The sequence below is a fragment of the Rhinoraja longicauda genome, chromosome 20 (genome assembly GCF_053455715.1).
Source record: "Rhinoraja longicauda isolate Sanriku21f chromosome 20, sRhiLon1.1, whole genome shotgun sequence".
In the NCBI taxonomy this organism is placed as follows: Eukaryota; Metazoa; Chordata; class Chondrichthyes; order Rajiformes; family Arhynchobatidae; genus Rhinoraja; species Rhinoraja longicauda.
In genome coordinates this window covers 13,220,782-13,246,132 of record NC_135972.1, presented here as the reverse complement: position 1 = coordinate 13,246,132, position 25,351 = coordinate 13,220,782, and the positions used below count along the sequence as shown (strand labels likewise).

General features: G+C 48.5%; 1 protein-coding gene across 1 annotated transcript in view; it reads left to right on the top strand.

Moving 5' to 3' along the window:
* Window positions 1–7,033: 7,033 nt before the first annotated feature.
* Window positions 7,034–25,351, top strand: part of tmtc1 (transmembrane O-mannosyltransferase targeting cadherins 1) — a 104,443-nt gene continuing 86,125 nt past the window's right edge. Inside the window, exons 1-3 of the mRNA XM_078416970.1 lie at window positions 7,034–7,216; window positions 12,164–12,237; window positions 14,549–14,725. Of these exons, the coding sequence (XP_078273096.1) occupies window positions 7,061–7,216; window positions 12,164–12,237; window positions 14,549–14,725 (407 nt within the window). The 5' untranslated portion in view covers window positions 7,034–7,060. The remainder of the gene's footprint in view (window positions 7,217–12,163; window positions 12,238–14,548; window positions 14,726–25,351) is intronic.

Sequence of the window (25,351 nt, the reverse complement as noted above, 5' to 3'; positions counted from 1 at the left end):
AAGTCAATCCAAACCCCCCCCCCCCCTCAGTTTTTAGGAATTTCTGCAAATAAAATGAGAACAGGTGCTCACTTTTTTACGCAAACTCTCTTTTAGTTTTTAAATATGTTTTTACGTTCTCGCATGTTTGAATCAGAAGAAGGAAGATATATATTTTTTAATGAGGATGTTGCCTTGACAAGGATGTTGCCAGGACTAGAGAGTTTGAGCTACAGGGAGAGGTTGAGCAGGCTGGGACTCTGTTCCTTGGAGCGCAGGAGGATGAGGGGTGATCTTATAGAAGTGTATTAAATCATGAGAGGAATTGATCACGTTGATCCACAGAGTCTCGTGCCCAGAGTGGGGGAATCGAGGACCTGAGGACATAGGTTTAAAGTGAAGGGGAAAAGATTTAATAGGAATCTGAGGGGTAACTTTTTCCACACAAAGGCTGGTGGGTGTATGGAACAAGCTGCCAGAAGAGATAATTGAGGCAGGGACTATAAACAGCGTTTAAGAAACAGTTGGACAAGTACATGGATAGCACAGGTTTGGAGGGATATGGGCCAAATGCGGGCAGGTGGGACTCGTGTAGCTGGGACGTGTTGGCCGGTGTGGGCAAGTTGGGACGAAGTGCCTGTTTTCACGCTGTATCACTCTATGACTCTAAGCAATCAATGAGCATGAAGCAAGTTATTTTGCGTTCGTTATTTTGGTATCTGGGCCGGCTGGCACGACTGGCATTTACTGCCTGTCCCCATTGCCCTTGAGAAGGTGTTGAGCATCGCCTCTCAAAGTCCCTCTGGTGAAGGTGCCTCCTCGGGTGCCTTCCAGCAATGATGAAGGATCGGCAGGCAATACACTTCGAAGTCGCGGTGAAGTGAAGGGATCGCGATGGCCTTGGAGTTCCGGGCGCCTGCTGTCTTTGTCCTTCATGTTGTTGGAAATCAGTAGTGTGGGAGAGAAAACTACTGGAGTAATAACGGCAGTGCGTTTTGTAGATGTTGCACATTGCAGCTGCTGATGTAGTATTAATTCTGCACATAAAGGGACTGCCTATTCTCTCACCTCTTCTCTCATGTTAATTATAATTATGCAGCTTTTCTCAACAATCATTGATGGGCAGAATTATAATTTTCAATATGCATTGAAGATTGCAAAGCTACAGTCTCTCATCAATGAGACACTCGGGTGTTTTTCATCAACCAGCATCTGCAGTCCTTTCCTACACATATTGCTATTAGATTTACCCTTGGTTTGCAAACAACTCAATTTAGGAAGGATTTTGGAAAGATCAGACACCTTGTTCTAGGCAAATGAATCTTGAGCATCCTGCGGTAGCCAGAATTGAGGATACAGTCTCCTATTTGAATGATGAGGCATTGATTTTGTTGCTCATGAAAGGGTTTCAACCGAATCTGTTGGTCCTGTGTAGCTGGAAACCTCCTCCAATTCCTGTCAATTCCACAGCAGCGTTGGTGGACATGAAAGGGAAGGAGCGGCATTGCATCGGTTATGTGGCCACTTTCTCCATCCTTCCATTGCTCTTGACCCTAACACCAAACGTAATCCTCTCCTAGATAGTCACAAGGTGACACAGTGTGGAAACAGGCCCAACTTGCCCACACCGGCCAACCTGTCCCAGCTGCACTAGGGAGCAGACTATGTGCCGAATGGCCTAATTCTGTTCCTATCACTTGAATAGGAACAGAATCATGAATTCATGAACCTGAACCGCTGCCGCTGCAAGGTGGCGCGTCTATTGTTTCGTAGTCCAAATTGCAAATGTCCTCTCTGGTCTGGGCATTTCACCTCAAATTAGTAAATTCCCTCTTGGATAAAGCAACCAAAAAAAATCTAACGCTGCCTTGAAAATATTCAAAGATTCTGCTTCCACCACCTTTTGGAAAAAAATAATAATTCCTCATCTCAGTGTTAAATGGGGATTGCTGTTGTTTCAGACAGTGATTCTTTGCTAAGACTCCACCCCCCCCCCCCCACCCCCACCCCCACAAGAGGACACAGTTTCTCCAAGTCCATCAAGTGAAGAACCCTCAGGATCTTGTGTGTCTGAATCAAGTCTCCTTTCATTCCTTTATCCCCCTGCATGTACAGGTATAAGCTTTCCAAACATTTATCACGAGACAGGTTTCCTCCCACACTCCAAAAACGTACAGGTTTGCCGGTTAATTGGCTTGGTAAAATTGTCAGTTGTCTCCAGTGTGTGTAGGATAGTGTTAGTGTACGGGGATCGCTGGGCGGCACGGACTCGGTGGGCTGAAGGGCTTGTTTCGGCACTGTATCTCTAAACTAAACTAAAAATGTTCACAGCTACTAATGAGACAACGCCAGTTACTGTCAGTCAAGTAGAGCTCTGAATTGCTTTCGTATCCTTGGTTAAGTAGAAAACCAACACTGAACACAGTACTGCAGATGTGATTTCAACAGTGCCCTATATAACTGAAATATAACCTATATTTTTTAATTGAATGTAGGACAAGGGCATAATCAGTGTGCTCAATCATTCTTTCTCACTCACACAAGTCCAAAACATTTTTTTTTCCCCAAGTAAAATGTAGTTGGGAACAGAAGCCGTCAGTTGATGCCCATTGATTTGCCTTGTGCAGCAGTGTGGCACGAAGGAGCAAGAAAAGCTTTCATTCCCGCTGTCTAAACGAGATGAATTTAGTTTTCTCCTGTGTTGTAGAGAGCCTTCATTTCTATTATCTTTAGACGTGCAGCACGCCATCTGCTGCAGGCAGGGTGGTTGGGAGGGCGAGGAGATTGATTACAGGTTAGGCAATTAAATTAATTTGTGACAGATTAGTGCTAGGTTCTTGCCACAGAGGTAAGTGGAGCGCTATCAGCATCTCCACGTGAGTCTTGTTTCCCACACCGAATGCTTCCCTGCAGGCTGGTGCTGAGCAGCCAGAGGTGGAATGTTTGTCACTGCTGTCTGGTCAAAGCGCTGGGAATCGTAGTTGGGTGAACTCGCACAACAGGCTTCATTTCCAACAGCAAACAAAAGCGTGTAGAGAGTCCCAGTTTACACAAGGGAGCAGTCCCTTGTCGTCAGTGGGGAGGATTCACCCCAACAGCTTCCCTCCCTTCTCTCCTTCTCCTTCTATCTCCCTCCTTCTCCCTCTTCCCCCCCTCCCTCTTCCCCCCCTCCCTCTTCCCCCCCTCCCTCTTCCCCCCCTCCCTCTTCCCCCCCTCCCTCTTCCCCCCCTCCCTCTTCCCCCCCTCCCTCTTCCCCCCCTCCCTCTTCCCCCCCTCCCTCTTCCCCCCCTCCCTCTTCCCCCCCTCCCTCTTCCCCCCCTCCCTCTTCCCCCCCTCCCTCTTCCCCCCCTCCCTCTTCCCCCCCTCCCTCTTCCCCCCCTCCCTCTTCCCCCCCTCCCTCTTCCCCCCCTCCCTCTTCCCCCCCTCCCTCTTCCCCCCCTCCCTCTTCCCCCCCTCCCTCTTCCCCCCCTCCCTCTTCCCCCCCTCCCTCTTCCCCCCCTCCCTCTTCCCCCCCTCCCTCTTCCCCCCCTCCCTCTTCCCCCCCTCCCTCTTCCCCCTCCCTCTTCCCCCCTCCCTCTTCCCCCCCTCCCTCTTCCCCCCCTCCCTCTTCCCCCCCTCCCTCTTCCCCCCCTCCCTCTTCCCCCCCTCCCTCTTCCCCCCCTCCCTCTTCCCCCCCTCCCTCTTCCCCCCCTCCCTCTTCCCCCCCTCCCTCTTCCCCCCCTCCCTCTTCCCCCCCTCCCTCTTCCCCCCTCCCTCTTCCCCCCTCCCTCTTCCCCCCCTCCCTCTTCCCCCCTCCCTCTTCCCCCCTCCCTCTTCCCCCCTCCCTCTTCCCCCCTCCCTCTTCCCCCCTCCCTCTTCCCCCCTCCCTCTTCCCCCCTCCCTCTTCCCCCCTCCCTCTTCCCCCTCCCTCTTCCCCCTCCCTCTTCCCCCCTCCCTCTTCCCCCCTCCCTCTTCCCCCCTCCCTCTTCCCCCCTCCCTCTTCCCCCCTCCCTCTTCCCCCCTCCCTCTTCCCCCCTCCCTCTTCCCCCCTCCCTCTTCCCCCCTCCCTTTCCCCCCTCCCTTTCCCCCCTCCCTTTTCCCCCTCCCTCTTCCCCCCTCCCTCTTCCCCCCTCCCTCTTCCCCCCTCCCTCTTCCCCCCTCCCTCTTCCCCCCCTCCCTCTTCCCCCCTCCCTCTTCCCCCTCCCTCTTCCCCCTCCCTCTTCCCCCCTCCCTCTTCCCCCCTCCCTCTTCCCCCCTCCCTCTTCCCCCCTCCCTCTTCCCCCCTCCCTCTTCCCCCCTCCCTCTTCCCCCTCCCTCTTCCCCCTCCCTCTTCCCCCTCCCTCTTCCCCCCTCCCTCTTCCCCCCTCCCTCTTCCCCCCTCCCTCTTCCCCCCTCCCTCTTCCCCCCTCCCTCTTCCCCCCTCCCTCTTCCCCCCTCCCTCTTCCCCCCTCCCTCTTCCCCCCTCCCTCTTCCCCCCTCCCTCTTCCCCCCTCCCTCTTCCCCCCTCCCTCTTCCCCCCTCCCTCTTCCCCCCTCCCTCTTCCCCCCTCCCTCTTCCCCCCTCCCTCTTCCCCCTCCCTCTTCCCCCTCCCTCTTCCCCCTCCCTCTTCCCCCTCCCTCTTCCCCCTCCCTCTTCCCCCCTCCCTCTTCCCCCCCTCCCTCTTCCCCCTCCCTCTTCCCCCTCCCTCTTCCCCCCTCCCTCTTCCCCCCTCCCTCTTCCCCCTCCCTCTTCCCCCCTCCCTCTTCCCCCCTCCCTCTTCCCCCCTCCCTCTTCCCCCCCTCCCTCTTCCCCCCTCCCTCTTCCCCCCCTCCCTCTTCCCCCTCCCTCTTCCCCCTCCCTCTTCCCCCTCCCTCTTCCCCCTCCCTCTTCCCCCTCCCTCTTCCCCCCTCCCTCTTCCCCCCTCCCTCTTCCCCCCTCCCTCTTCCCCCCTCCCTCTTCCCCCCTCCCTCTTCCCCCCTCCCTCTTCCCCCCTCCCTCTTCCCCCCTCCCTCTTCCCCCCTCCCTCTTCCCCCCCTCCCTCTTCCCCCCCTCCCTCTTCCCCCCCTCCCTCTTCCCCCCCTCCCTCTTCCCCCCCTCCCTCTTCCCCCTCCCTCTTCCCCCTCCCTCTTCCCCCTCCCTCTTCCCCCCTCCCTCTTCCCCCCTCCCTCTTCCCCCCTCCCTCTTCCCCCCTCCCTCTTCCCCCCTCCCTCTTCCCCCCTCCCTCTTCCCCCCTCCCTCTTCCCCCCTCCCTCTTCCCCCCTCCCTCTTCCCCCCTCCCTCTTCCCCCCTCCCTCTTCCCCCTCCCTCTTCCCCCCTCCCTCTTCCCCCCTCCCTCTTCCCCCTCCCTCTTCCCCCTCCCTCTTCCCCCTCCCTCTTCCCCCCTCCCTCTTCCCCCCTCCCTCTTCCCCCCTCCCTCTTCCCCCCTCCCTCTTCCCCCCCTCCCTCTTCCCCCCCTCCCTCTTCCCCCCCTCCCTCTTCCCCCCCTCCCTCTTCCCCCCCTCCCTCTTCCCCCCCTCCCTCTTCCCCCCCTCCCTCTTCCCCCCCTCCCTCTTCCCCCCCTCCCTCTTCCCCCCCTCCCTCTTCCCCCCCTCCCTCTTTCCCCCCTCCCTCTTCCCCCCCTCCCTTTTCCCCCCCCTCCCTCTTCCCTCCCTCCCTTGTCCTCCTCCCTCCTTCTCTCACTCCCTCCATCCATTCTCCCTCCTTCTCTCTCTCCAGCTCCCTCTTTCTACTTCCTTCCATCTTTCCCCTTTTGCTGGAAGTCCTGGGTTAATAAGGTGCGGGGCTGACAAGGTGCGGGTGTTGATGCAGGACTCACTAACTGGACCCAGCTGTGGCTTACCTGACTATCGCCTCAGCTCAGTTCAAGGTGCCGGTGTTTTGGCAAGATGCTGGCGCTGTTAGCTGGCTTCTATTGGCCTGTTTGCTGGTGACAGGAATCGGATCGGAGCACCTGGAGATAACCCACATGGGTCACGGCGAGAACAAACAAACTCCGTACAGACAACACCCATCGTCAGGATGGAACCCGGGCCTCTAGGGGTGTAAGGCGGCAACTCGACCGCTGTGCCACTGTGCTGACCTGAGTGAGGTGCCTTCAAGCCAGGGTCAGCTGAATGGTGGGGATGGGCCAGAGCACTGCCTTCCTTTTACTGTGATCCAAAGATGATGGGATCAGGGTGAATAAGTTTCCAATGACTATTTCCATATGTAGGTGGAATCTGGGGCATGCAACTGGATGGAGAGGTTGAGATTCATTCAGGGAGAGCTTGGCTCAGTCCATGAAATAGATCGAAATACAAGGAAATGTGGAAATGAGGTGAAAAAGAGTTGGAGGCTGCTCACGTTGGACGTAAATTCTGGAATCTGCACCAGAGTGGTGTCTTATGTAGAACCACAGCCTCACAGCTCCAGCGTCCCAGGTTCAATACCTACCTCTGGCACTGCCTGTAGTTGGTCTTCAACATTCTCCCTGTGTGGGTTTCCCCAGGGTGCTCTGATTCTCTCCTACATCGCAGACGTAGGTTAATCGGTGATGTGTGCTGGAATCGGGGAAGAGTTGATTGGGTGTATAGCTCACAGGGCAAAGTAGTTGGGAATGGGATTGCTCTGTGAACTGGCATAGACTGTGCGGCACAGTGACGCAGCTGGTGGAGCTGCTGCCACACGGTGCCAGAGACCCAGGTTCGATTCTGACCTCGGGTGCTGGTTTGGCTGTGTGTGGGGAATTTTGCATGCTCTCCCTGTGACTACGTGGGTTTCCTCCGGGTGCTCCGGTTTCCTCCCACATCCCAAATACGAGCGGGTTTGTCGTATAACTGGCTTGTGTAAATTGTCCCTAGCGTGAAAGCAGTGGATGCAAAAGTGGGATAACATAGAACTAGTGTGAATGGGTGAGCGATGGGTGTCATGGACCTGGTGGGCCGAAGGGCCTGTTTCCATGAGGGGGGAGGGAGGGAGGGAGGAGGGGGAGGGGGGGGAGAAACTAAAACGGAGACTTTCATATTGTAAGGCCATATAAACATGTGGGCTGCACAGGCTGTTTCCCAATAATTTGATATCATTCTGTGTATTAATGCTGCTTTTCTTTGCATTGTCTGCTAGGTTAAACATTCTGCTGGGCGGCATGACCCCTCTGTATTTCCACATGGTCAACGTGGGCCTCCACTGCACCGTGACGTCACTGCTGCTCCACACGTGTGACAAAGCCGTGTTCCGGGACACGCGGCCCGCGCTCCTCGCTGCTCTTCTCTTTGCAGTGCATCCTGTCCACACTGAAGCTGTGAGTGGCTGACTGGTATCCTCCTGTAGGATTAGCACACTTTGGACTTAATCCTGTTTTATCGGCTCATAACCCTTTACAACCATGTCTTTAATAGACCCAAAATTAATTCCAATGCTTTGCTTTCCCCCCCTCCCCCACTCCCTCCTTCCATCCCCCTCCCCCCTCCCTCACTCCCTCCCTCCATCCCCCTCCCCCCTCCCCCCTCCCTCCATCCCCTCCCCACCTCCCTCCATCCCCCTCCCCCACTCCCTCCCTCCCTCCAACCCCCTCCCCATTGCTTTATTAGACCCAAAATTAATTCCAATGCTTTGCTTCCCCCTCTCCCCCTCTCCCCCTCTCCCCCTCTCCCCCTCTCCCCCTCTCCCCCTCTCTCACTCACTCACTCACTCACTCACTCACTCCCTCCATCCCCCTCCCCACTCCCCCTCTCCCTTCCTTCCTCCCCCATCGCTTTATTAGACCCAATATTAATTCCAATGCTTTGTTTTCCTCCCTCCCCCTCTCCTCCTCCCCACCCTCCCCCACAAGAATGTGCAAACTCCCCACAGACAGCACCCGAGGTCAGGATTGAACCCGGGTCTTTGGTGCCGTGAGGCAGCAACTCCTGCTGGTGTGCCACTGTGCCGCCACAATAATTTCAAAGAAACATAGAAAATAGGTGCAGGAGAAGGCCATTTGGCCCTTCGAGCCAGCACCGCCATACATTGTGATCGTGGCTGATCATCCACAATCAGTAACCCGTGCCTGCCTTATCTCCATATCCCTTGATTCCACTAGCCCCTAGAGCTCTATCTAACTCTCTTTTAAATTCATCCAGTGAATTGGCCTCCACTGCCCTCTGTGGCAGAGAATTCCACAAATTCACAACTCTCTGGTTGAAAAAGTTTCTTCTCACCTCAGTTTTAAATGGCTTCCCCTTTATTCTTCGACTGGCCCCTGGTTCTGGACTCCCCCAACATTGGGAGCATTTTTCAGGCTTTGGCAAGACTAGGCGCGGCTGGAGTGAGGTGACACTGAGTGGTCACACTTTCCAAGGAGGAAGGTACTTGTGATAGAGAGAGTAGGTTCACCAGATTAATTTAGTTTATTGCCACGTATACCGAGGTACAGTGAATAGATTTTGTTGCGTGCCACCTCAGATTGATGCCTGATTTGGAGGGTATTGACCTAAGGGGAAAAGTGATTCTGCCTGGATTTATCATTGTCAGTGTAGAATGAAGAGAGGTAATCACATTGAAAGTTCCAAAATTCTTATGGGGCTCGACAAAATAGATGGAATAATATTTTCTCTGGTTGGTTGTGTCTGGAGCCTGGGGTCACAGTTTTAATATAAGGAGCTAGCTTTTCTGGATGATATGTGCCGTGCACATGGAAAGAATTAATCACTGGATGTCTAGCTTGTTCATAAAAATGTCCCCGTACAAGATGCCATGAACAGAACTGCTGGAAGCTCTCACCCAATACTTCAGAGTATCATTTTGTTATTTTGGATATTCAGCAATGCAGCTTCTGGCTCCCTGCTCACGGTATCCCTGGGGAAATCTGACCAGCAGCAGCGATAGGAAGACGAGCGGAGGTCTCGGTCGAGGGTAAAAGAAAATAATTTCAAGGAAAACATAATTTTGACCTTGTAATAAAAATTCAGAATGGTTTCAGTTCTGAAGTAATTGGCTGCAAGCGGAGCTATTCCCGAGAGAGCCCATGTTCCAATTCCAACAGTGCAGTCTGCTCCAGGTTGTGTTCGGCAGTATGGTTGTCGGGTTAGATCGCAGGGGATCCAGAGAGAAATGGCCAACTGGATACAGAATTGGTTTCAAGGAAGGAAGGAGAGAGTGTGGTGGAATGGTGCTTTTTGGACTTGAGGCCTGTGACTTGCAGTGTGCCTCAGGGATCGGTGCAGGGCCCATTGCTGTTTATGGACAATTTAGATGGGAATGTACAAGGCATCATTAGCAAGTTTGCAGATCACCCTCCAGTGTGGAAGGCAGATGATCGCGTGGATGGTAAAGCGTGTGGTAATGTAGACAGAGAAGATGAGAAAACATTTCTTCACACAGAGAGTGGTGAGTCTGTGGAATTCTCTGCCACAGAAGGTAGTTGAGGCCAGTTCATTGGCTATATTTAAGAGGGAGTTAGATGTGGCCCTTGTGGCTAAAGGGATCAGGGGGTATGGAGAGAAGGCAGGTACAGGTTACTGAGCTGGATGATCAGCCATGATCATATTGAATGGCGGTGCAGGCTCGAAGGGCCGAATGGCCTACTCCTGCACCTATTTTCTATGTTATCTTGGGCATGCAAGCAAGGAATTTTACAGTGCCTTGTCACATGTGACAATAAAGCATTCCATTCCAAAATTACAACAGGATCTTAATCAGCTGGCCAAGTTGGCTGAGGAATGTTTAATGGATAAGTATGTGAGAGTTTGGGAAGTCAAACCAGGGTAGGATCGTCACAGTGAACGGTCGGGCCCTGGGGAGTGTTGTAGACCAGTGGGATCCAGGAGTGCAGGCACAGGTAGACAGGGTGGTCAAGAACACTTTTGGTACGTTGGCTTTCATCAGTCAGGGTATTGAGTACAGAAGCTGGGATGTTATGTTCCAGTTGCATAAGACATTGGTGAGGCCACATCTGCAGTATTGTGATTAATCTTGCTCACCTTGCTGCAGGAAGGATGTCATTAAGCTGGAAAGATTGCAGAGAAGAACTATGAGGAGGTAATTGTAACTTTCCCCATGTATGTAGGTGAGTGTTAGAATCTGGGAGGAGTTGATGGAAATGTGTGGAGAATAAAACATGGGATTAATGCAGAAAGTTCCCTCTCACCACCAGCTGAGCAAGCCCTTGGTGAGGAACTTTGGGAAAGTTGATGGGAACGTGGAAATAATTATTTTTTTAAAGGATTAATATAGGATTAGTGTGAATGGGTGCTTGATGGTAAGCAGGGATTTGGTTGGCTGAAGGGCCTTTATCCGTGTTGCATGATTCTTTGACTCGACTTCCTTCATCAAAACGTTCAGGATGTTCCACCATCTGCTCTTCCTTCAAACTGTTGTTTTCCCTCTCATCCCCACCTCCTTACCCCCTTCATCATAACCCATGCTTTCTTTGCAAATACCCAGGGAATTTGCAGGCTTAGTCGGTGACTGGGCAAACTCCAGTGTGGCCTGCAACATGATCCAACAAGTAGTCTTCCTGCGATAAACAGGACACGACTATTTTCCTTCAAACCTGGGTACCAGGCAACGATGAGAAAAGGTGTCCTTTCCAATTAAGTAATGCAGCCTTAGTTTAGAGATACAGCATGGAAACAGGCCCTTCGGCCCACCAGGTCCACGCTGACCAGCGATCCCCGTGCACTAGTTCTATCCTACACACAAGGGACAATTTAAAGAAGCCTGCAAACCTACACATGTTTGGAACGTGGGAGAAAACCAGAGCACCCGGAGAAAACCCAGGCGGTCACAGGGATAAAGTACAAACTCCATACAAACAGCTCCCGTAGTCAGGATTGAACCCGGGTCCCTGGTGCTGTATGCCTTGACAGTATGAAAAATACAATAAATGTTCGGTTTAGACTGGTACAATATAACTTTCTGCATCAATTATATATCACACCACAAAAATTAAAGAGAATAAATTCAAGTTTATCTGACCAATGTTTTCGGTGCAATCAAGAAATTGGTACTTTTTTTCATTCTACTTGGTCCTGTTCAAAAATACAACCTTTTTGGACAAACTTAAGAAGTTTTCTAGAACAGATTATCGGAATACAACTTCCATACAACCCAAGATTTTTGTTATTGGGTGATGTTGGAGGAATAAGACCACAACTTAAAATGAATAAATATCAGAAAGAATTTACAAAAATTGCATTAGCAGTAGCCAAAAAAACTATCGCAGTTACTTAGAAATCAGATTCCTATTTAAGTATGGACCTTTGGAATAATGAAATTTCTAACTGTATCCCACTTGAAAAAATTACTTATAATTTAAGGAACAAATATGATACTTTAAAAAAAATATATCTGGCGTCCTTATCTACAAAAGATGGGCCTATATATCTAAAAGAATTGTTCATATTCTCAATGTTTTTTTTGGGAGAGATGTACATATATATACAGTTTATTCTGTTTGGAATTCTGTAAGGCAGCAACTCCACCATCGCGCCACTGTGCCGATAGACACAGTGGAATTCCTTCCCTTCCCTTCCCCGAAAGGAGTTCACGTTTTCTTGGATATTTGGTCTTTGAATTGTTCCCAGGAAGTGCAGAACCTTGACAATTCCAGGGACCTCCACACAGAGAGTGTTCTTGTGCTGCGGGCACAACCATAGCTCTTTGTGTGACTATATTATGCTGCATGAACTAGCTGAACCTTATTAAAGTTGCTGATGTACGACAAAATATTCCCCAGGCAACATAACCTCCATCCTTGCAAATTATTCCCTTGTGCTCTTTGACATCCATTTTATGAAACATCCTCCTATTATTTTTTCTGACTGGAAGGATATACGTATAAATGGGCAGACGAAAAATAAACAGACCATGGTACAGATAGCGGGGATACTCCTGTGTTTGATGGGTGGGGATCCATCCATGATTTCCTATCCGATTTTGAATGTGATTTATGTCTACAGAAATGGATTACTTATGTGAGGGGAACTTGTTATCGGGCAGCCTTGCTAACCTTTGGTCATGTCCATGGATACATGGTACATGATACGAGGTACATGGATAGGACAAGTTTGGAGGGATATGACAGGTGGGATTAGTGTAGCTGGGACATGTTGGCCGGTGTGGGCAAGTTGGGCTGAAGGGCCTGTTTCCACACTGTATCACTCTATGACTATGATACTATGTTATTCGGTAGCGAGACTGCATGCTCTTGCTGGTATTTTGAGTTAATGGTGTATGTGACTCTCAGATGTGCTGTTGGTTGCACCAGGTAACGGGAATCGTGGGCCGAGCTGATGTCTTGGCTTGTGTGCTCTACCTTCTGGCTTTCCTCTCCTACCTCAGGTGTGTATGACTGTGTCTTCTCTTCATCAATGAACCACATCAATGCACGACAGTGTTGTAAACTGACTTTTTTTCTTACGCATCTTGTTTACAGTGACTAACTATCCCGAAATTCAATACAAAATTTAGATTTAACGCTATTTTTTAATACGTAATTAAATTCAGTATTCTAAAAGTTCATTCTAAATTCCATCTTGAAGTCAACCTGCCCACTGTGGACATATTGAGCCTTTGAAGGTGCCGACCTTCTCGTTTTCAGTCCAACGGTGTTCATTTACTCAGTCAACATGTCCAAGTGTTTCATTTGAGATAGACTCAAAATGCTGCAGTAACTCAGCGGGACAGGCAGCAACTCTGGGGAGAATGAATGGGTGCCATTTTGGGTCGAGGCCCTTCTTCAAAGTGTTTCACTTGATGGCAGTTAATTGCTAGTTCAGTGCGTACCTTAGAATCTGACATATGGTGTATGTAGCTAATACCTAGATGAAAAGTTTGAATGGAACCCATTAGGCTTTTAACTCCCAAGCCATGAAATTCAGGCCTTGTACAATTCAGGCCTGACTTCTTGAGCATGTGCTGATCCCAGGATACTAATACTGTCCTGGGATAGCTTGTTTACAGGCTAGTGGGACATATTGTTATTCATAGATATACACAAAATGCTGGCGTAACTCAACGGGACAGGCAGCATCTCTGGGTAGAGGAAATGGGTGACGTTTCAGGTCGAGGCCCTTCTTCAGACTTGAAATTGGCTGGTTCTGGGGTCTGAAGAAGGGTCTCAACCCGAAACGTCACCCATTCGTTCAATCCAGAGATGCTGCCTGATCCGCTGAGTTACTCCAGCATTTTGTGCCTATCTTTGGTTGAAACCAGCATCTCCAGTTCCTTCCTCCAACATATTGTTATTCTCCTCTGTTTTAACTAATGACAAGGAATACGCTGATTTATAATGCAATTCTTAATCTATTGGTTCACGTTGTCTGTGAAAAATGAATAGCATGTTGTTGTGGAATAGGCTGACTCTACCAGGTGGAGTGAACCAGGTGGCACTATAATATAATGGCTGTTTGCCCCCCACATAGGGTTGCCAACTGTCCCGTATTAGCCAGGACATCCTGTATTTTGGGCTAAATTGGTTTGTTCCGCACGGGACCGCCCTTGCCCAGTATTAGGCGAGGGTCACTGTAGGCCCGGACGTTGTAGACCACGACAATGTAGGCCCCGGCGCTGTAGGTCCAGACAGTTTGGGTCCCGACACTCTAGGTTTCCAACATTTTAGCTCCGGACAGTCTAGGTCCGGAGGCCCGGGCGCCGCCTAACGGAGGTTGCTGAGCAACCCGCCTCCCAGCCCGGGCAGCCGCCATTGGTGGAGCGGGAACACGTGGCCGCTGGCTGGGTGAGGTCACGTGGGGCGCGGGGTGGTGACGTCACCTTGTCCTGTATTTGGGAGTGAGATAGTTGGCACCCCTACCTCCACATTTCACCTCCACAACCCAAATTCCCCACAATTGTTTAATACACCATTGATGCAGTGATGGATTATTCCTAACTAAGAAACATCAGGCCAACTTGTAGTCAGTGAACAGTGCTGGTCAACACAGGAATATTTGGGTTCTGAGAGCATTTAAAAGTAGGCCCAAAATGTGAACTTCCACTTTTTTCAGTCTCTTGAGTAAATCTGAATTTGCCCAGCAGTAAGACGGGAGCTATGATTCTGGGCAGAGTTAGTCAAATCCTACCAACCCGAGACCTGCTACTTGTCTAATACAGACCATGTGTGCATTGCTGCAAGGGATGAAAACCCTTGGTTTGATTAAACTGTCCTAAGGAAATTTGTTAATTGAATATTAGTGTAATTAGTAAGAAACTGCCAAAATGGAGGAAATAAAAGTGAAAATATTAAAACTAAATTACTGATGATAAAGAAGGAAAATTGGTATATATTCATGGTAGAACAAACTAACGGCTTTTCCAACAGTTCTATCTTTCTTTCACGGTGCTGTAGGATTTATATTTCCTTTTGATATTGCCGCAGAAGAATATGTGTTAAAATCATCAAAACTTGGCGGCTTTTGCATGTGGACTCAGTGAGCTGTTTCTATACATTCTGTACTTAATCGAGGACTGTACTTATGTATCGCAATAATCTTTCTGATCCTTTATGCTTCAAATGAATTTCACTGTACCTTGCTAGACGAGATAACAAAGATCCTTGGACCATTGATATTGCCACAGTAGATTACGTGTTAAAATTAATTTTAAAATAACTTGAACCATTGCACCAAATGCTTGAATAGTCTTCTCTTTGCAGGAGTGTGAATTGCAGTGACGTTGGAGAAAGCTTTCCGCCGACCAGCTCACCAGTCTACCTGCTGCTGAGCTTGTTCTTTGGCACCTGTGCCATGTTGGTCAAAGAGACGGGAATCACAGTCTTTGGAGTGTGTCTTATCTACGATCTTCTTATTCTGTGTTCCAAAAGACTTCTGACGTAAGTTTGAATAACTTTCTGTCTATCCGAGTGGCAAACACTTTCATAAAAGATGTTGTTTCACAAAAGATAAGATGCAGTTCACCTGGGCGCTCGAGTGAAGCCATCAATTTTTGCTGCATCAATTGCCAAACTGTAGACAGGACAGAAGCATTGAAGGGGAGGGTCATCATGTCTATTTTTCCCGTTGATGAAGATTCACTTTAACTCTGAACAAACTGGCTTCATTTGCTGAATGTGCCGCACTCTTTTCAGAAAGCCGTTTCTATCTGGCTCTAATATGAAGCAAAAATCGCCAGTCGACGAGAAATCCAAGATCCATCGGGATCTTAGTTTGTGCCTGGCATAGATTGTAACTGTTGCCCGATCCTTTCTGAATCCCAACGTCCATATGCCGTGTAGGGCGGCACGGTGGCGCAGCGGTAAAGATGCTACCTTACAGCGCCAGAGACTGGGTTCGATCCTGACTACGGGTGCTGTCTGTACGGAGTTTGTATGTTCTCTCTGTGACCACGTGAGTTTTCTCCTGGTGCTCTGGTTTCCTCCCACACTCCAATGACATGCGTGTTTGTTAGTTAATTGGCTTTTGTAAATCGTCCCTGGTGTGTAGGATAGACCTGGTGTATGGGTGATTGTTGGTCAGAGCGGACTCAGTGGGCCAAAGGGCCTGTTTCCACTCTGTATCTCTAAATTAAACTAAACTAATCTGCCTCCAGATCTCTTTGGGGAAGAGAGTTGCAAAGCCTCACAAACCTCTAATAGATAAATGGGTGAGCTTATTCTTTAAACAGTGACTTCCAGGCATAGATTCTCCCACAAGAGGAAACATCCTCTCTGCATCCACTCTATTCAGAGCCCTTGGGATAGGAAATGTTTTAACCGCGACCCTTTGCACTCTTTCATAAACCCCAGTCAATATAAACCGAACCTATCAATCCTTTCGGCACGGCACAACCCATCAATTCCAGTGAGCATCTGAACTGTTGCAACAAGTAACATCTGTCTTTAAATGAGGAGAACAATAAGTGCATGCTGTGTGAGCCGTGGTCTCGCACATAGATAGACACAAAATGCTGGAGTAAGTCAGCGGGACAGGCAGCATCTCTGGACAGAATGAAAGGGTGACGTTTCGGGCCAAGACCCTTCTTCTGACCTAGCACGCTGTCACTGTTGAGCAGGTGCTGATGAGACTAAACGTATTTCCCACATCTAGTCTAGTTAAATAAAATCCAGGTGGCTGTCCAAATTATGTGGTTGATTATTACACCATGCTGAGAATGTGGAGCAGATTAAGCTCTGAACTGCTTGACAAACAGCGGTCCACACCCCCCAAATGTGAGCTGGTCTCAGTCCGCCGGACTTGTCTGGCTTCTGGAAATAGAGTCACGGTTGTTCTGTTGCCTTAATGCACACCTAAAGGCCTTAAGAAGCCTGGAGAAACCCCCCTTTGCACACAACATAGTGCAGTTATGTTACAAACGTGGCAGGGGAGGCTGGAAGCTCACCACAATTGTTCATAACCTGCAAGGTGTTAATGCATAGGTTTAGCTATACTGAAGCTCAGTTCATTTCCACATTGCAGTATGTGCTAACTAATAATCATCAGGGTTTAGTGCAGTTATGTTACACGCCGTAGGACATGTACTAGTCCCCATTCTACTGGGATCAGGCAAAGTGAGGCAGGCAGAAATCACACCTGTCATCTTAAGATCAGCACATGCCCGCCTTTCTCTCTCGCAACTTTTTATCTCTTTAGCCGATGAACAGAGCTTATCCTGCACCAGATCGGTGGTATAAGATAGTAAACAAAAGTCAGTCCAGATATATTGTAAGTACTTTATTTTAACTAGCTGGAGTAACACAGCGGGACAGGCAGCATCTCTGGATAGAAGGAATGGGTAACGTTTCGGGTCGAGACCCTCATTCAGTGTTTCTTCACCCTTCTTCACCCATTCCTTCTATCCAGAGATGCTGCCTTTCCCGCGGAGTCACTCCAGCATTTTGTGTTTATCTACAATTTAACTAATGTCTACCCTCACACTTCTGACCAAACCTTTTCACCTGGAATTCCCTCTTCCACCAGAGGGTTGTGAGGACTCGCTCCTTGCATATATTCAAGGCACAGGTTTATACATATCGAGATATTAAATAAATCGACGATATGGGGTTAACACAGGAAAATGGCACTGAGGGACAAGTGAGCGGAGGCTGATTATGTGGTGGAGCGGGCAAGAGGGGGGCAGAACGGCTGACCTCTGGAGAGAAGGAATGGGGGACGTTTCGGGTCGAGACTTTTTTCTCCAGAGATGCTGCCTGTCCCGCTGAGTTACTCCAGCTTTTTGTGTCCATCTTCGGTTTAAACCAGCATCGACACATGATGCAGTCACTTTCTTTGTTTGAAGCAGGGTGTGTGACTGGGAATCCGTTGTCTGAAAAGGCGAGTTGGACAAATATTTTGAAGGGAAAATAATGAATTGGCTGTGGGTAAAAGAGCAGGGGAGTGTGGTTAATTGGGTAGCTGTGCCAAAGCACAAGCACGGCTATGATGACTGTTCACTGGCCTCCTGACCTGAATCATTCCATTGTTTGTGTGCTTTATATTTGCATAATGAGCAGGCTTCTTGCCTGTTAGGCCCTTGAGTGTTAAATGCATGTTAAATGTTTAAAAACACTGACATAATCATGATTATGATTGGATGATAGTTCATTGCTTGTATGAGAAGCGATGTTGTCACTGCCCCGCTCTCGACCAGCCATGCTGCCAGGAATTTGTGAGGAAATGCCGGGGATTGTTTCACTGCCTGGGGAACGGGAAGAGGTCAAATGCTGCAGCCAGTGCTGTAGTTTGTCGACCCTTTCAGTCAGAGTTGGCGATGAGCCCGGAGTCTCGGACAGATGACCTCAAAAGTTTCTGACAGCTAGCTCAAGGCCTGATCGTGTCGCCTTGCGAGAAGCCACTCGAACGCTGTTTGTGAGCTTTCCACATTCACCGGGGTCTTGCAGCAGCGGATCTGAGCTCCAAACAGCTCAAATCCATGTACATGAGAGACTTCGGGCGGATGAGTTTATTGTGGTGGACTTGGATCGTTTTTGTTTCCTGCCTCCTCTCACCTCCTCTCAAGTCCCGGTCGGTGAAAGTCTCCAGGGCTTCCTCCTAACACTTGCAGATGTCCAGCCACACCCAAACAGATCGCTGACTGCACGTTCGCAAACACCTTGCACCTGGGTGCCCACGATTACTGAGTCATGAGATTATGGCTTCATTTTAACTTGGAGACAGGAGTCGAGGCAGACACTCCTGAAGGGAGTGCCACACTGCCAGAGGTGCAGGTTCTCAGCTGAGACATTCATCCATTAAATTGCCCTCAAAGAGATGTAGAAGAGTACAGAAGGGGACATTTTCCTGGTGTCTCTCCAACATGTGTTGGAAGGAACTGCAGATGCGGGTTTAAACCGACGATGGACACCAAAAGCTGGAGTCTGGAGAAGGGGTCTCGACCTGAAAAGTCACCCATTCCTTCTCTCCAGAGATGCTGCCTGTCCTGCTCAGTTACTCCAGCTTTTTGTGTCTGTCCAACATGTCTGTCCGGCCTGCTCATTATGCAAATATAAAGCACACAAACAATGGACTCAAAAACAGTTTCTTTCCCTGGGCAATAAGAACAGTGAACAGAAGCACATGATTCGGCTACTATCATTTAAAAAAAAAAGAAACTTTCTTTTAAGAATTTTTAAGTATTTAACCCACTCATTATTTATTAGGTTTTTAAATCGGTTTTTATATGATACTGGCATTTGTTGTGTTGGTTCGTATGTCTGTGCAATTGTCTCTGCACTGTCGCACTATTATCAGTTGTAGCATTTCTAATTTCGTTGTACCTTGTGTACAATGACAATAAAGGCATATTATTATTATTCAGATCAGCCGTACTGAATGAAGCATATTGGAGAGTCATACAGTACATAGAACTTGGAACTAGAACAGTACAGCACAAGAACTGATCCGTCGACACACAATGTCCATGCTGAATATGATGCCAAGTTCATCTCCTCTGCCTGCATGTGATCCATGTCCTTCTACTCCCTGCGTATCCATGTGCCTCGCCAAAAGACTCTTCAAATGCCACTATTGTAGATCCCTTCACCATCGCCTTTGAGTTTCGTTTATTGTCACATGTTCCGAGGTGCAGTGAAAAGCTTTTGTTGGTTGCTAACCAGTCAGAGGAAAGACATCAGTTTTACTTTAGTTTAGGGGATACAGCGCGGAAACAGGCCCTTCGGCCCACCGAATCCGTACCGACCAGTGATCGCCACACATTGACAGTCCTACACACACGAGGGACTATTTACACATACACCAAGCCGATTAACCTCCATACCTGGACGTCTTTGGAGTGGATTACAATGGAGCCATCCACAGTGTACAGATACACGATAAAGGGGATAACTGACTGCGTGGGCTTTGTCCGGGTTCTACGGTTTCCTCCCACATTCCAAAGACATACACGTTTGTAGGCTAATTGACTTCTGTAAGTTGCCCCTGGTGTGTAGGATGCAAAACTGGGATAACATAGAATGTGTGATCGGGCGTTCGTCGGTCGGTGCATACTCGGTAGGCCGAAGGGCCTGTTTCCACGTCTTTTTTAAAAAAAAAGACATTATTAATTGACCATATATATAGTATAAGAAAATAACTGCAGATGCTGGTACAAATCGAAGGTATTTATTCACAAAGTGCTGGAGTAACTCAGCAGGTCAGGCAGTATCTCGGGAGAGAAGGAATGGGTGACGTTTCGGGTCGAGACCCTTCTTCAGACTGAAGAAGGGTCTCGACCCGAAACGTCACCCATTCCTTCTCTCCCGAGATGCTGCCCGACCTGCTGAGTTACTCCAGCACTTTGTTATTAATTGACCATCTGTGTTGGTGAATACATGAATCAGAGCACTGTCTCCAGTGACATAAGATAAACTTTGCCATCGCAAGTCCTAGGGGCGGGAGGTGGGAGTGACGCTGCAGATCTGTGGCAGCTGAGTGCTGGCTGTTACTCTGCACAGTGGATCAGGAGCTGGTGTTCAGCCCTTGCGTCTGCCAAAGCCCAGATCAATACAGGAAGCCCAGATGAATACAGGGCATGTTTGGAAGGCTGAACCTTGTCAGTATTGCTCTAAAGGTAGCTTAACAGTTGGTAGAGTTCATAAGTTCACATGTTCTAGGAGCGGAATTAGGCCATTCGGCCCATCAAGTCTAATCTGCCATTCAATCATGGCTGATCTATCCCTCTCAACCCCATTCTGCTGCCTTCTCCCCATAACCTCTGACACCCCTATTTTAGAGCTGCTGCATCACAGCATCAGAGAGCCAGGTTCGATCCCGACCTCGGGTACTGTTTATGTGAAGTTTGCCCATCACGTTCTGCCCGTGACCGCATGGGTTTCCTCCAGGTGCTTCGGTTTCCTCCCACATCCCAAAGACGTGCGGGTGTGTAGGTTAATTGGTCCTCTGTATATTGCCCCTGATGAATAGGGACTGGATGCAAAAATGGGATAACATTGAACTAATATTACGCATGTGAACGGGTGACCAGCGTGGAGTTGTTGGGCCGAAGGGACCTTTTCCATGCTGTATCTTTCAAGGATAAACCAGAAGAAATCTGAATTAATGACACTAAACATCCAAAACCCCTTACCAATCCAAGTGAATGGAAACGACCTTCCCATAACTGAGGAGTTTATTTATCTTGGTCGTAAAGTCAGATACGATGGCGGAGCACAAAATGACATTAAGAACCGGCTAAACAAGGCTAGGAATGATTTCAGAATGCTAAACAATGTATGGAGGTCCCAGCATTACAGCACCAAGACCAAGCTGAAGATATACGGGAGCTGTGTCCTCTCCACCCTCTTATATGGCTGGGAATGCTGTGGAATGACAGTGAGTGACATCAAGCAGCTGTCAGTCTTCCATACTAAGAACCTGAGAAGAATCCTTTTGGCCAAACACCATATCCAACCAAGATCTCCTTGCTCAATGCCAGCAAGAGAGTACGGATACCATCATCATGAGAACGCGCTGGAACTGGATTGGCGCTATACTGAGAGGAGAACCAGACAGCATCCCAAGAATAGTCAAGTCAAGTCAATTTTATTTGTATAGCACATTTAAAAACAACCCACGTTGACCAAAGTGCTGTACATCAGTTCAGGTACTAAGAAACGAACATACAATGGCACACAAACATAACAGCACATACATAAACAATTCACAGCGCCCCCTCTCAGAGGGCCTCAAACGCTAGGGAGTAGAAATAGGTTTTGAGCCTGGATTTAAAGGAGTCGATGGAGGGGGAAGTTCTGATGGGGAGAGGGAATAGTCCTGCACTGGACACCAGAAGGGAAAAGGAAAAGAGGGAGACCCAAAACCACATGGCGTCGAACTGTAGAGGAGGAAATGAAAACTATGGAATTGACCTGGGGTAGTGTCCAGAAACGAGCTCAGAACAGACAGGAGAGCCTTCGTTGTTGCCCTGCATGCCATGAGGCATAATGGGCAGTAAGTAAGTAAGTATCTTTCATTTAGAACTAAACCTAAGTGTCCCAGCATCTCGGCAGGGGATCGCAATTTTGGGGAAACTATGGTGAGATTTACCTCTCCATCTTGCATTAAAGTTGAAATAATCTGCGTTTAAAATGGAATATATTCAGGCTACGGTTTCTTGAGCTTTGTGTGTGTGTGTGTGTGTGTGTGACAGCTCCTGTAAAAGCATTTTATTTTTTTAAACTGCAGCTCATGGAAAAAAACTTTCATTAAAATTGGTTGCAAAGATTGAATTTCAAGATGCCATATATAATTTAAGATGTTTTATCAAATCTCCCAGCATGCTCTTGGTGTGCTATAAATATTCTGGCTTGAGGCTTTTCTCTGTGAGAAGGTTGTTCCTGTTGAAAGGGGGACTGGTTCTTGTCAACCTGGCACGTATGAGCAACTAGGCAGCTTGGGGGGAAGGAGAGGTTGGAGCATCAAACTGCTGCGTGCTTGCTCGTTTACTTGGGTAATCCACCGGCAGTTGCCCTGTTATCACTCGGGAATGAGTGGGTTGGCATACGATGAGCATTTGACAGCACTGGGCCTCGACTCGCTGGAGTTTAGAAGGTTGAGGGGGGACCTCATTGAAATATACAGAATAATGGAAGGCATAGATAGAGTGGATGTGGAATGGATGCTTCCACTGGTGGGAGAGTCTAGGACCAGAGGTCATAGCCTCAGAATTAAAGGACGTTCTTTTGGGAAGAAGATGAGCAGAAATTCCTTTGGTCAGAGGGTGGTGAATCTGTGGAATTCTTTGCCACAGAAGGCTGTGGTGGCCAAGTCAGTGGATATTTTTAAGGCAGAGATGGATAGATTCTTGATTAGTACAGATATCTGAGGTTATGGGGAGAAGCTAGGAGAATGGGGTTAGGAGGGAGAGATAGATCAGCCAAGATTGAATGGCAGAGTAGACTTGATGGGCCGAATGGCCTAATTCTACTGCTATTCGTTATGAAAGGTGGGGCCGACAGTGGTCCATTGTTGGGTGCGGGCTAGGTGTCAACGAGTTATACAAATAGTGAAACTTCAGTTTAGTTTATTGTCATGTGTACTGAGGTACAGTTTTACTCATTGTTGACCTGTGGCCTTCTCATTTTGTGACATTGACTTATTGTTAGGTAAACTGATCCCATTAAACACTTTAGCTCCTGGCTCAATTCAAAATAAAAAAAACAAAAGCAAATTGCCTTTCTATATCGGCAGCCATAACCTCAGAACACTTTACAGTCGATTGACCACTCTTAACGTGTAGTCCCTGTTGTAACAGAGGAAACTCTGTGCCCAATTTGTGCACTGCAAGATCCCATTAGTAGCTGTTTTGGAGATGGCCAAACAACCTCTGCTTTCATGCTGTGAGTTGAGGGATAAACACTGTCCAGAATACAGTCCCCATACCCCCCTCCCTCCGCCGAGGTTACAGCAGGGTACGGTTCCTCACAACTGTTCGTTACTGGCATGTGGGTGGCACAGCGATAGAGTTGCTGCCTCACAGCGCCAGGGACCCGGGTTCAATCCTGACTACGGGCGCTGTCTGTTTGGAGTTTGTACGTTCTCCCTGTGACCGCGTGGATTTTCTCCGGGTGCTCCGATTTCCTCCCACACTCCAAAGACGTAAAGGTTTGTAGGTTAATTGGCTTGGTACAATTGTAAATGGTCCCTCGTGTGTGTAGCATAGTATTAGTGTGCGGGGATCGCTGGTCTGCATGGACTCGGTGGGCCGAAGGGCCTGTTTCTACGCTGTATCTCTAAACTAAGCCAAACTAAACTTGAATACGAGTCGGAAATGCAGCCATGTACCATGTTCATAAGATCATAAGTGATTGGAGTAGAATTAGGCCATTCAGCCCATCAAGTCCACTCCATGTTTCAATCAAGGCTGATCTATTTCTCCCTCCTCACCCTATTCCCCTGCCTTCTCCCCATAACCTCTGACACCGTACGAATCAAGAATCTATCTATCTCTGCCTTAAATATATCCACTGACTTTGCGTTCACAGACTTCTGTGGCAAAGAATTCCACAGATTTACCACCCTCTGCCTAAAGAAATTCCTACTCATTTCCTTCCTAAAAGAACGTCCTTTAATTCTGAGGCTATGACTTCTAGTCCTAGTCTATTCCACTAGTGGAAACATCCTCTCCACATCCACTCTATCCAAGCCCTTCACTATTCTGTACGTTTCAACAAGGTCGCCCCTCATTCTTCTAAACTCCAGCGAGTGCAGGCCCAGTGCCGTCAAACGATCATCATATGTTAACCTACTCATTCCTTGGATCATTCTTGTAATCTCCTCTGGACCCTCTCCAGAGCCAGCGCATCCTTTCTCAGATACGGTGCCCAAAATTGCTCACAATATTCCAAATGCTGCCTGACCAACATCTTTCAGAGCCTCAGGACACATGTTCCCAAACGACAGAGGTTGCCTGCAGCAGCCGGCAAATCCAACCCCCTCCCATCCCGAATTCCCGTTCATATCTACAGGCTGGACGTGACTTGGGCATTCGTAAACTGCAGGGGACCTGCATAAGGAACATACTCTTGGTCTTTAAACTAATCCCGTGCAATCTTTTACATTTGACGGATAAAACAAAAATACACTGGCATTTGCAGGATTTTGTGTGTAAATCTAAGGAGTGGGAGTGAGGGAGCTATCAATAGACAATAGACAATAGGTGCAGGAGGAGGCCATTCGGCCCTTCGAGCCAGCACCGCCATTCAATGTGATCATGGCTGATCATTCTCAATCAGTACCCCGTTCCTGCCTTCTCCCCATACCCCCTGACTCCGCTATCTTTAAGAGCTCTATCTAGCTCTCTCTTGAATGCATTCAGAGAATTGGCCTCCACTGCCTTCTGAGGCAGAGAATTCCACAGATTCACAACTCTCTGACTGAAAAAGTTTTTCCTCATCTCAGTTCTAAATGGCCTACCCCTTATTCTTAAACTGTGGCCCCTTGTTCTGGACTCCCCCAACATTGGGAACATGTTTCCTGCCTCTAACGTGTCCAACCCCCTAATAATCTTATAATAATCTTATAATCGAGAGATGTCATGTCGCAAGTGTGTACCGCACTGCTTAATAACGTGCGTGTGTGTGTAAGAGCGTGGGCAGTCTGTCTCTTCCAATAAAAATTTGATGCAGAGTAAGTTTCTGTTCATGCAGTCTAATCAATCGGCGAAACGAACACAGACACAATGCAGCGCGAGATGTTTCCTTTCACCTTATGATGTTATTCCTTTGTCCAGAAGGAAGTAATCCGGTCGAAAGGAGCCTATTGAGACATAATATCATTTTAAGTAGGGTTGATTTCTCTTTTGATGGTCAGAAGCTTCCAATAAGATAATAAGTACTTCAGCGTGATTTGACACAGTGCATCAGAATGGCTTCTTACTGTTTGCTGACCACAACATCATTAAAAAATCATTTTCTAAATTGAGCGAATATTTTAAAAAAAAAATTAATTGAATCATTTCCTCCAGTCACGTACCATAGAACAGAAAGCAGTAACAGAGCAAGGAATCGCATAGACTTTCTAAGCGATGCTCAAAGTGATGTGTGTATAAATATTTATAAGGATTGCCTGGAGCTATCATTGGTAGCTTGATTTGCAGCTCTGATTTAATATATCCCTTCTTGGGAAGAGCTGGGAATTGTCCAACTCCTTTTTGGTCATCGTTGGTGTTTCGTTTAGTTTAGTCTTGAGAAACAGCTTGGAAACAGGCCCATCCGCCCACCGAGTCCACACGGACTTTCAATCACCCACGCACGAGTTCTGTGTTATCCCAGTGCACAAAATCTACTGTACACCCGTAGAAGTCCAAGCGAATATTTGTCGACATACGGAATCTCCTCATTCTTCTAAGGCAGACATGTCCAAAGTCCGGCCCGGGGGCCAATCGCGGCCCGAGGTCAGATTTTATACGGCCCGCAGCTTCCGTCTTAAAATGTATTATTTATGGCCCGCCGGCACTGTCTAACAGAATGAAGGTAGGGGGAAGGGGGGAGAGGAGAGGGCGACCATACCTCCCGGCGGTCAGCGCT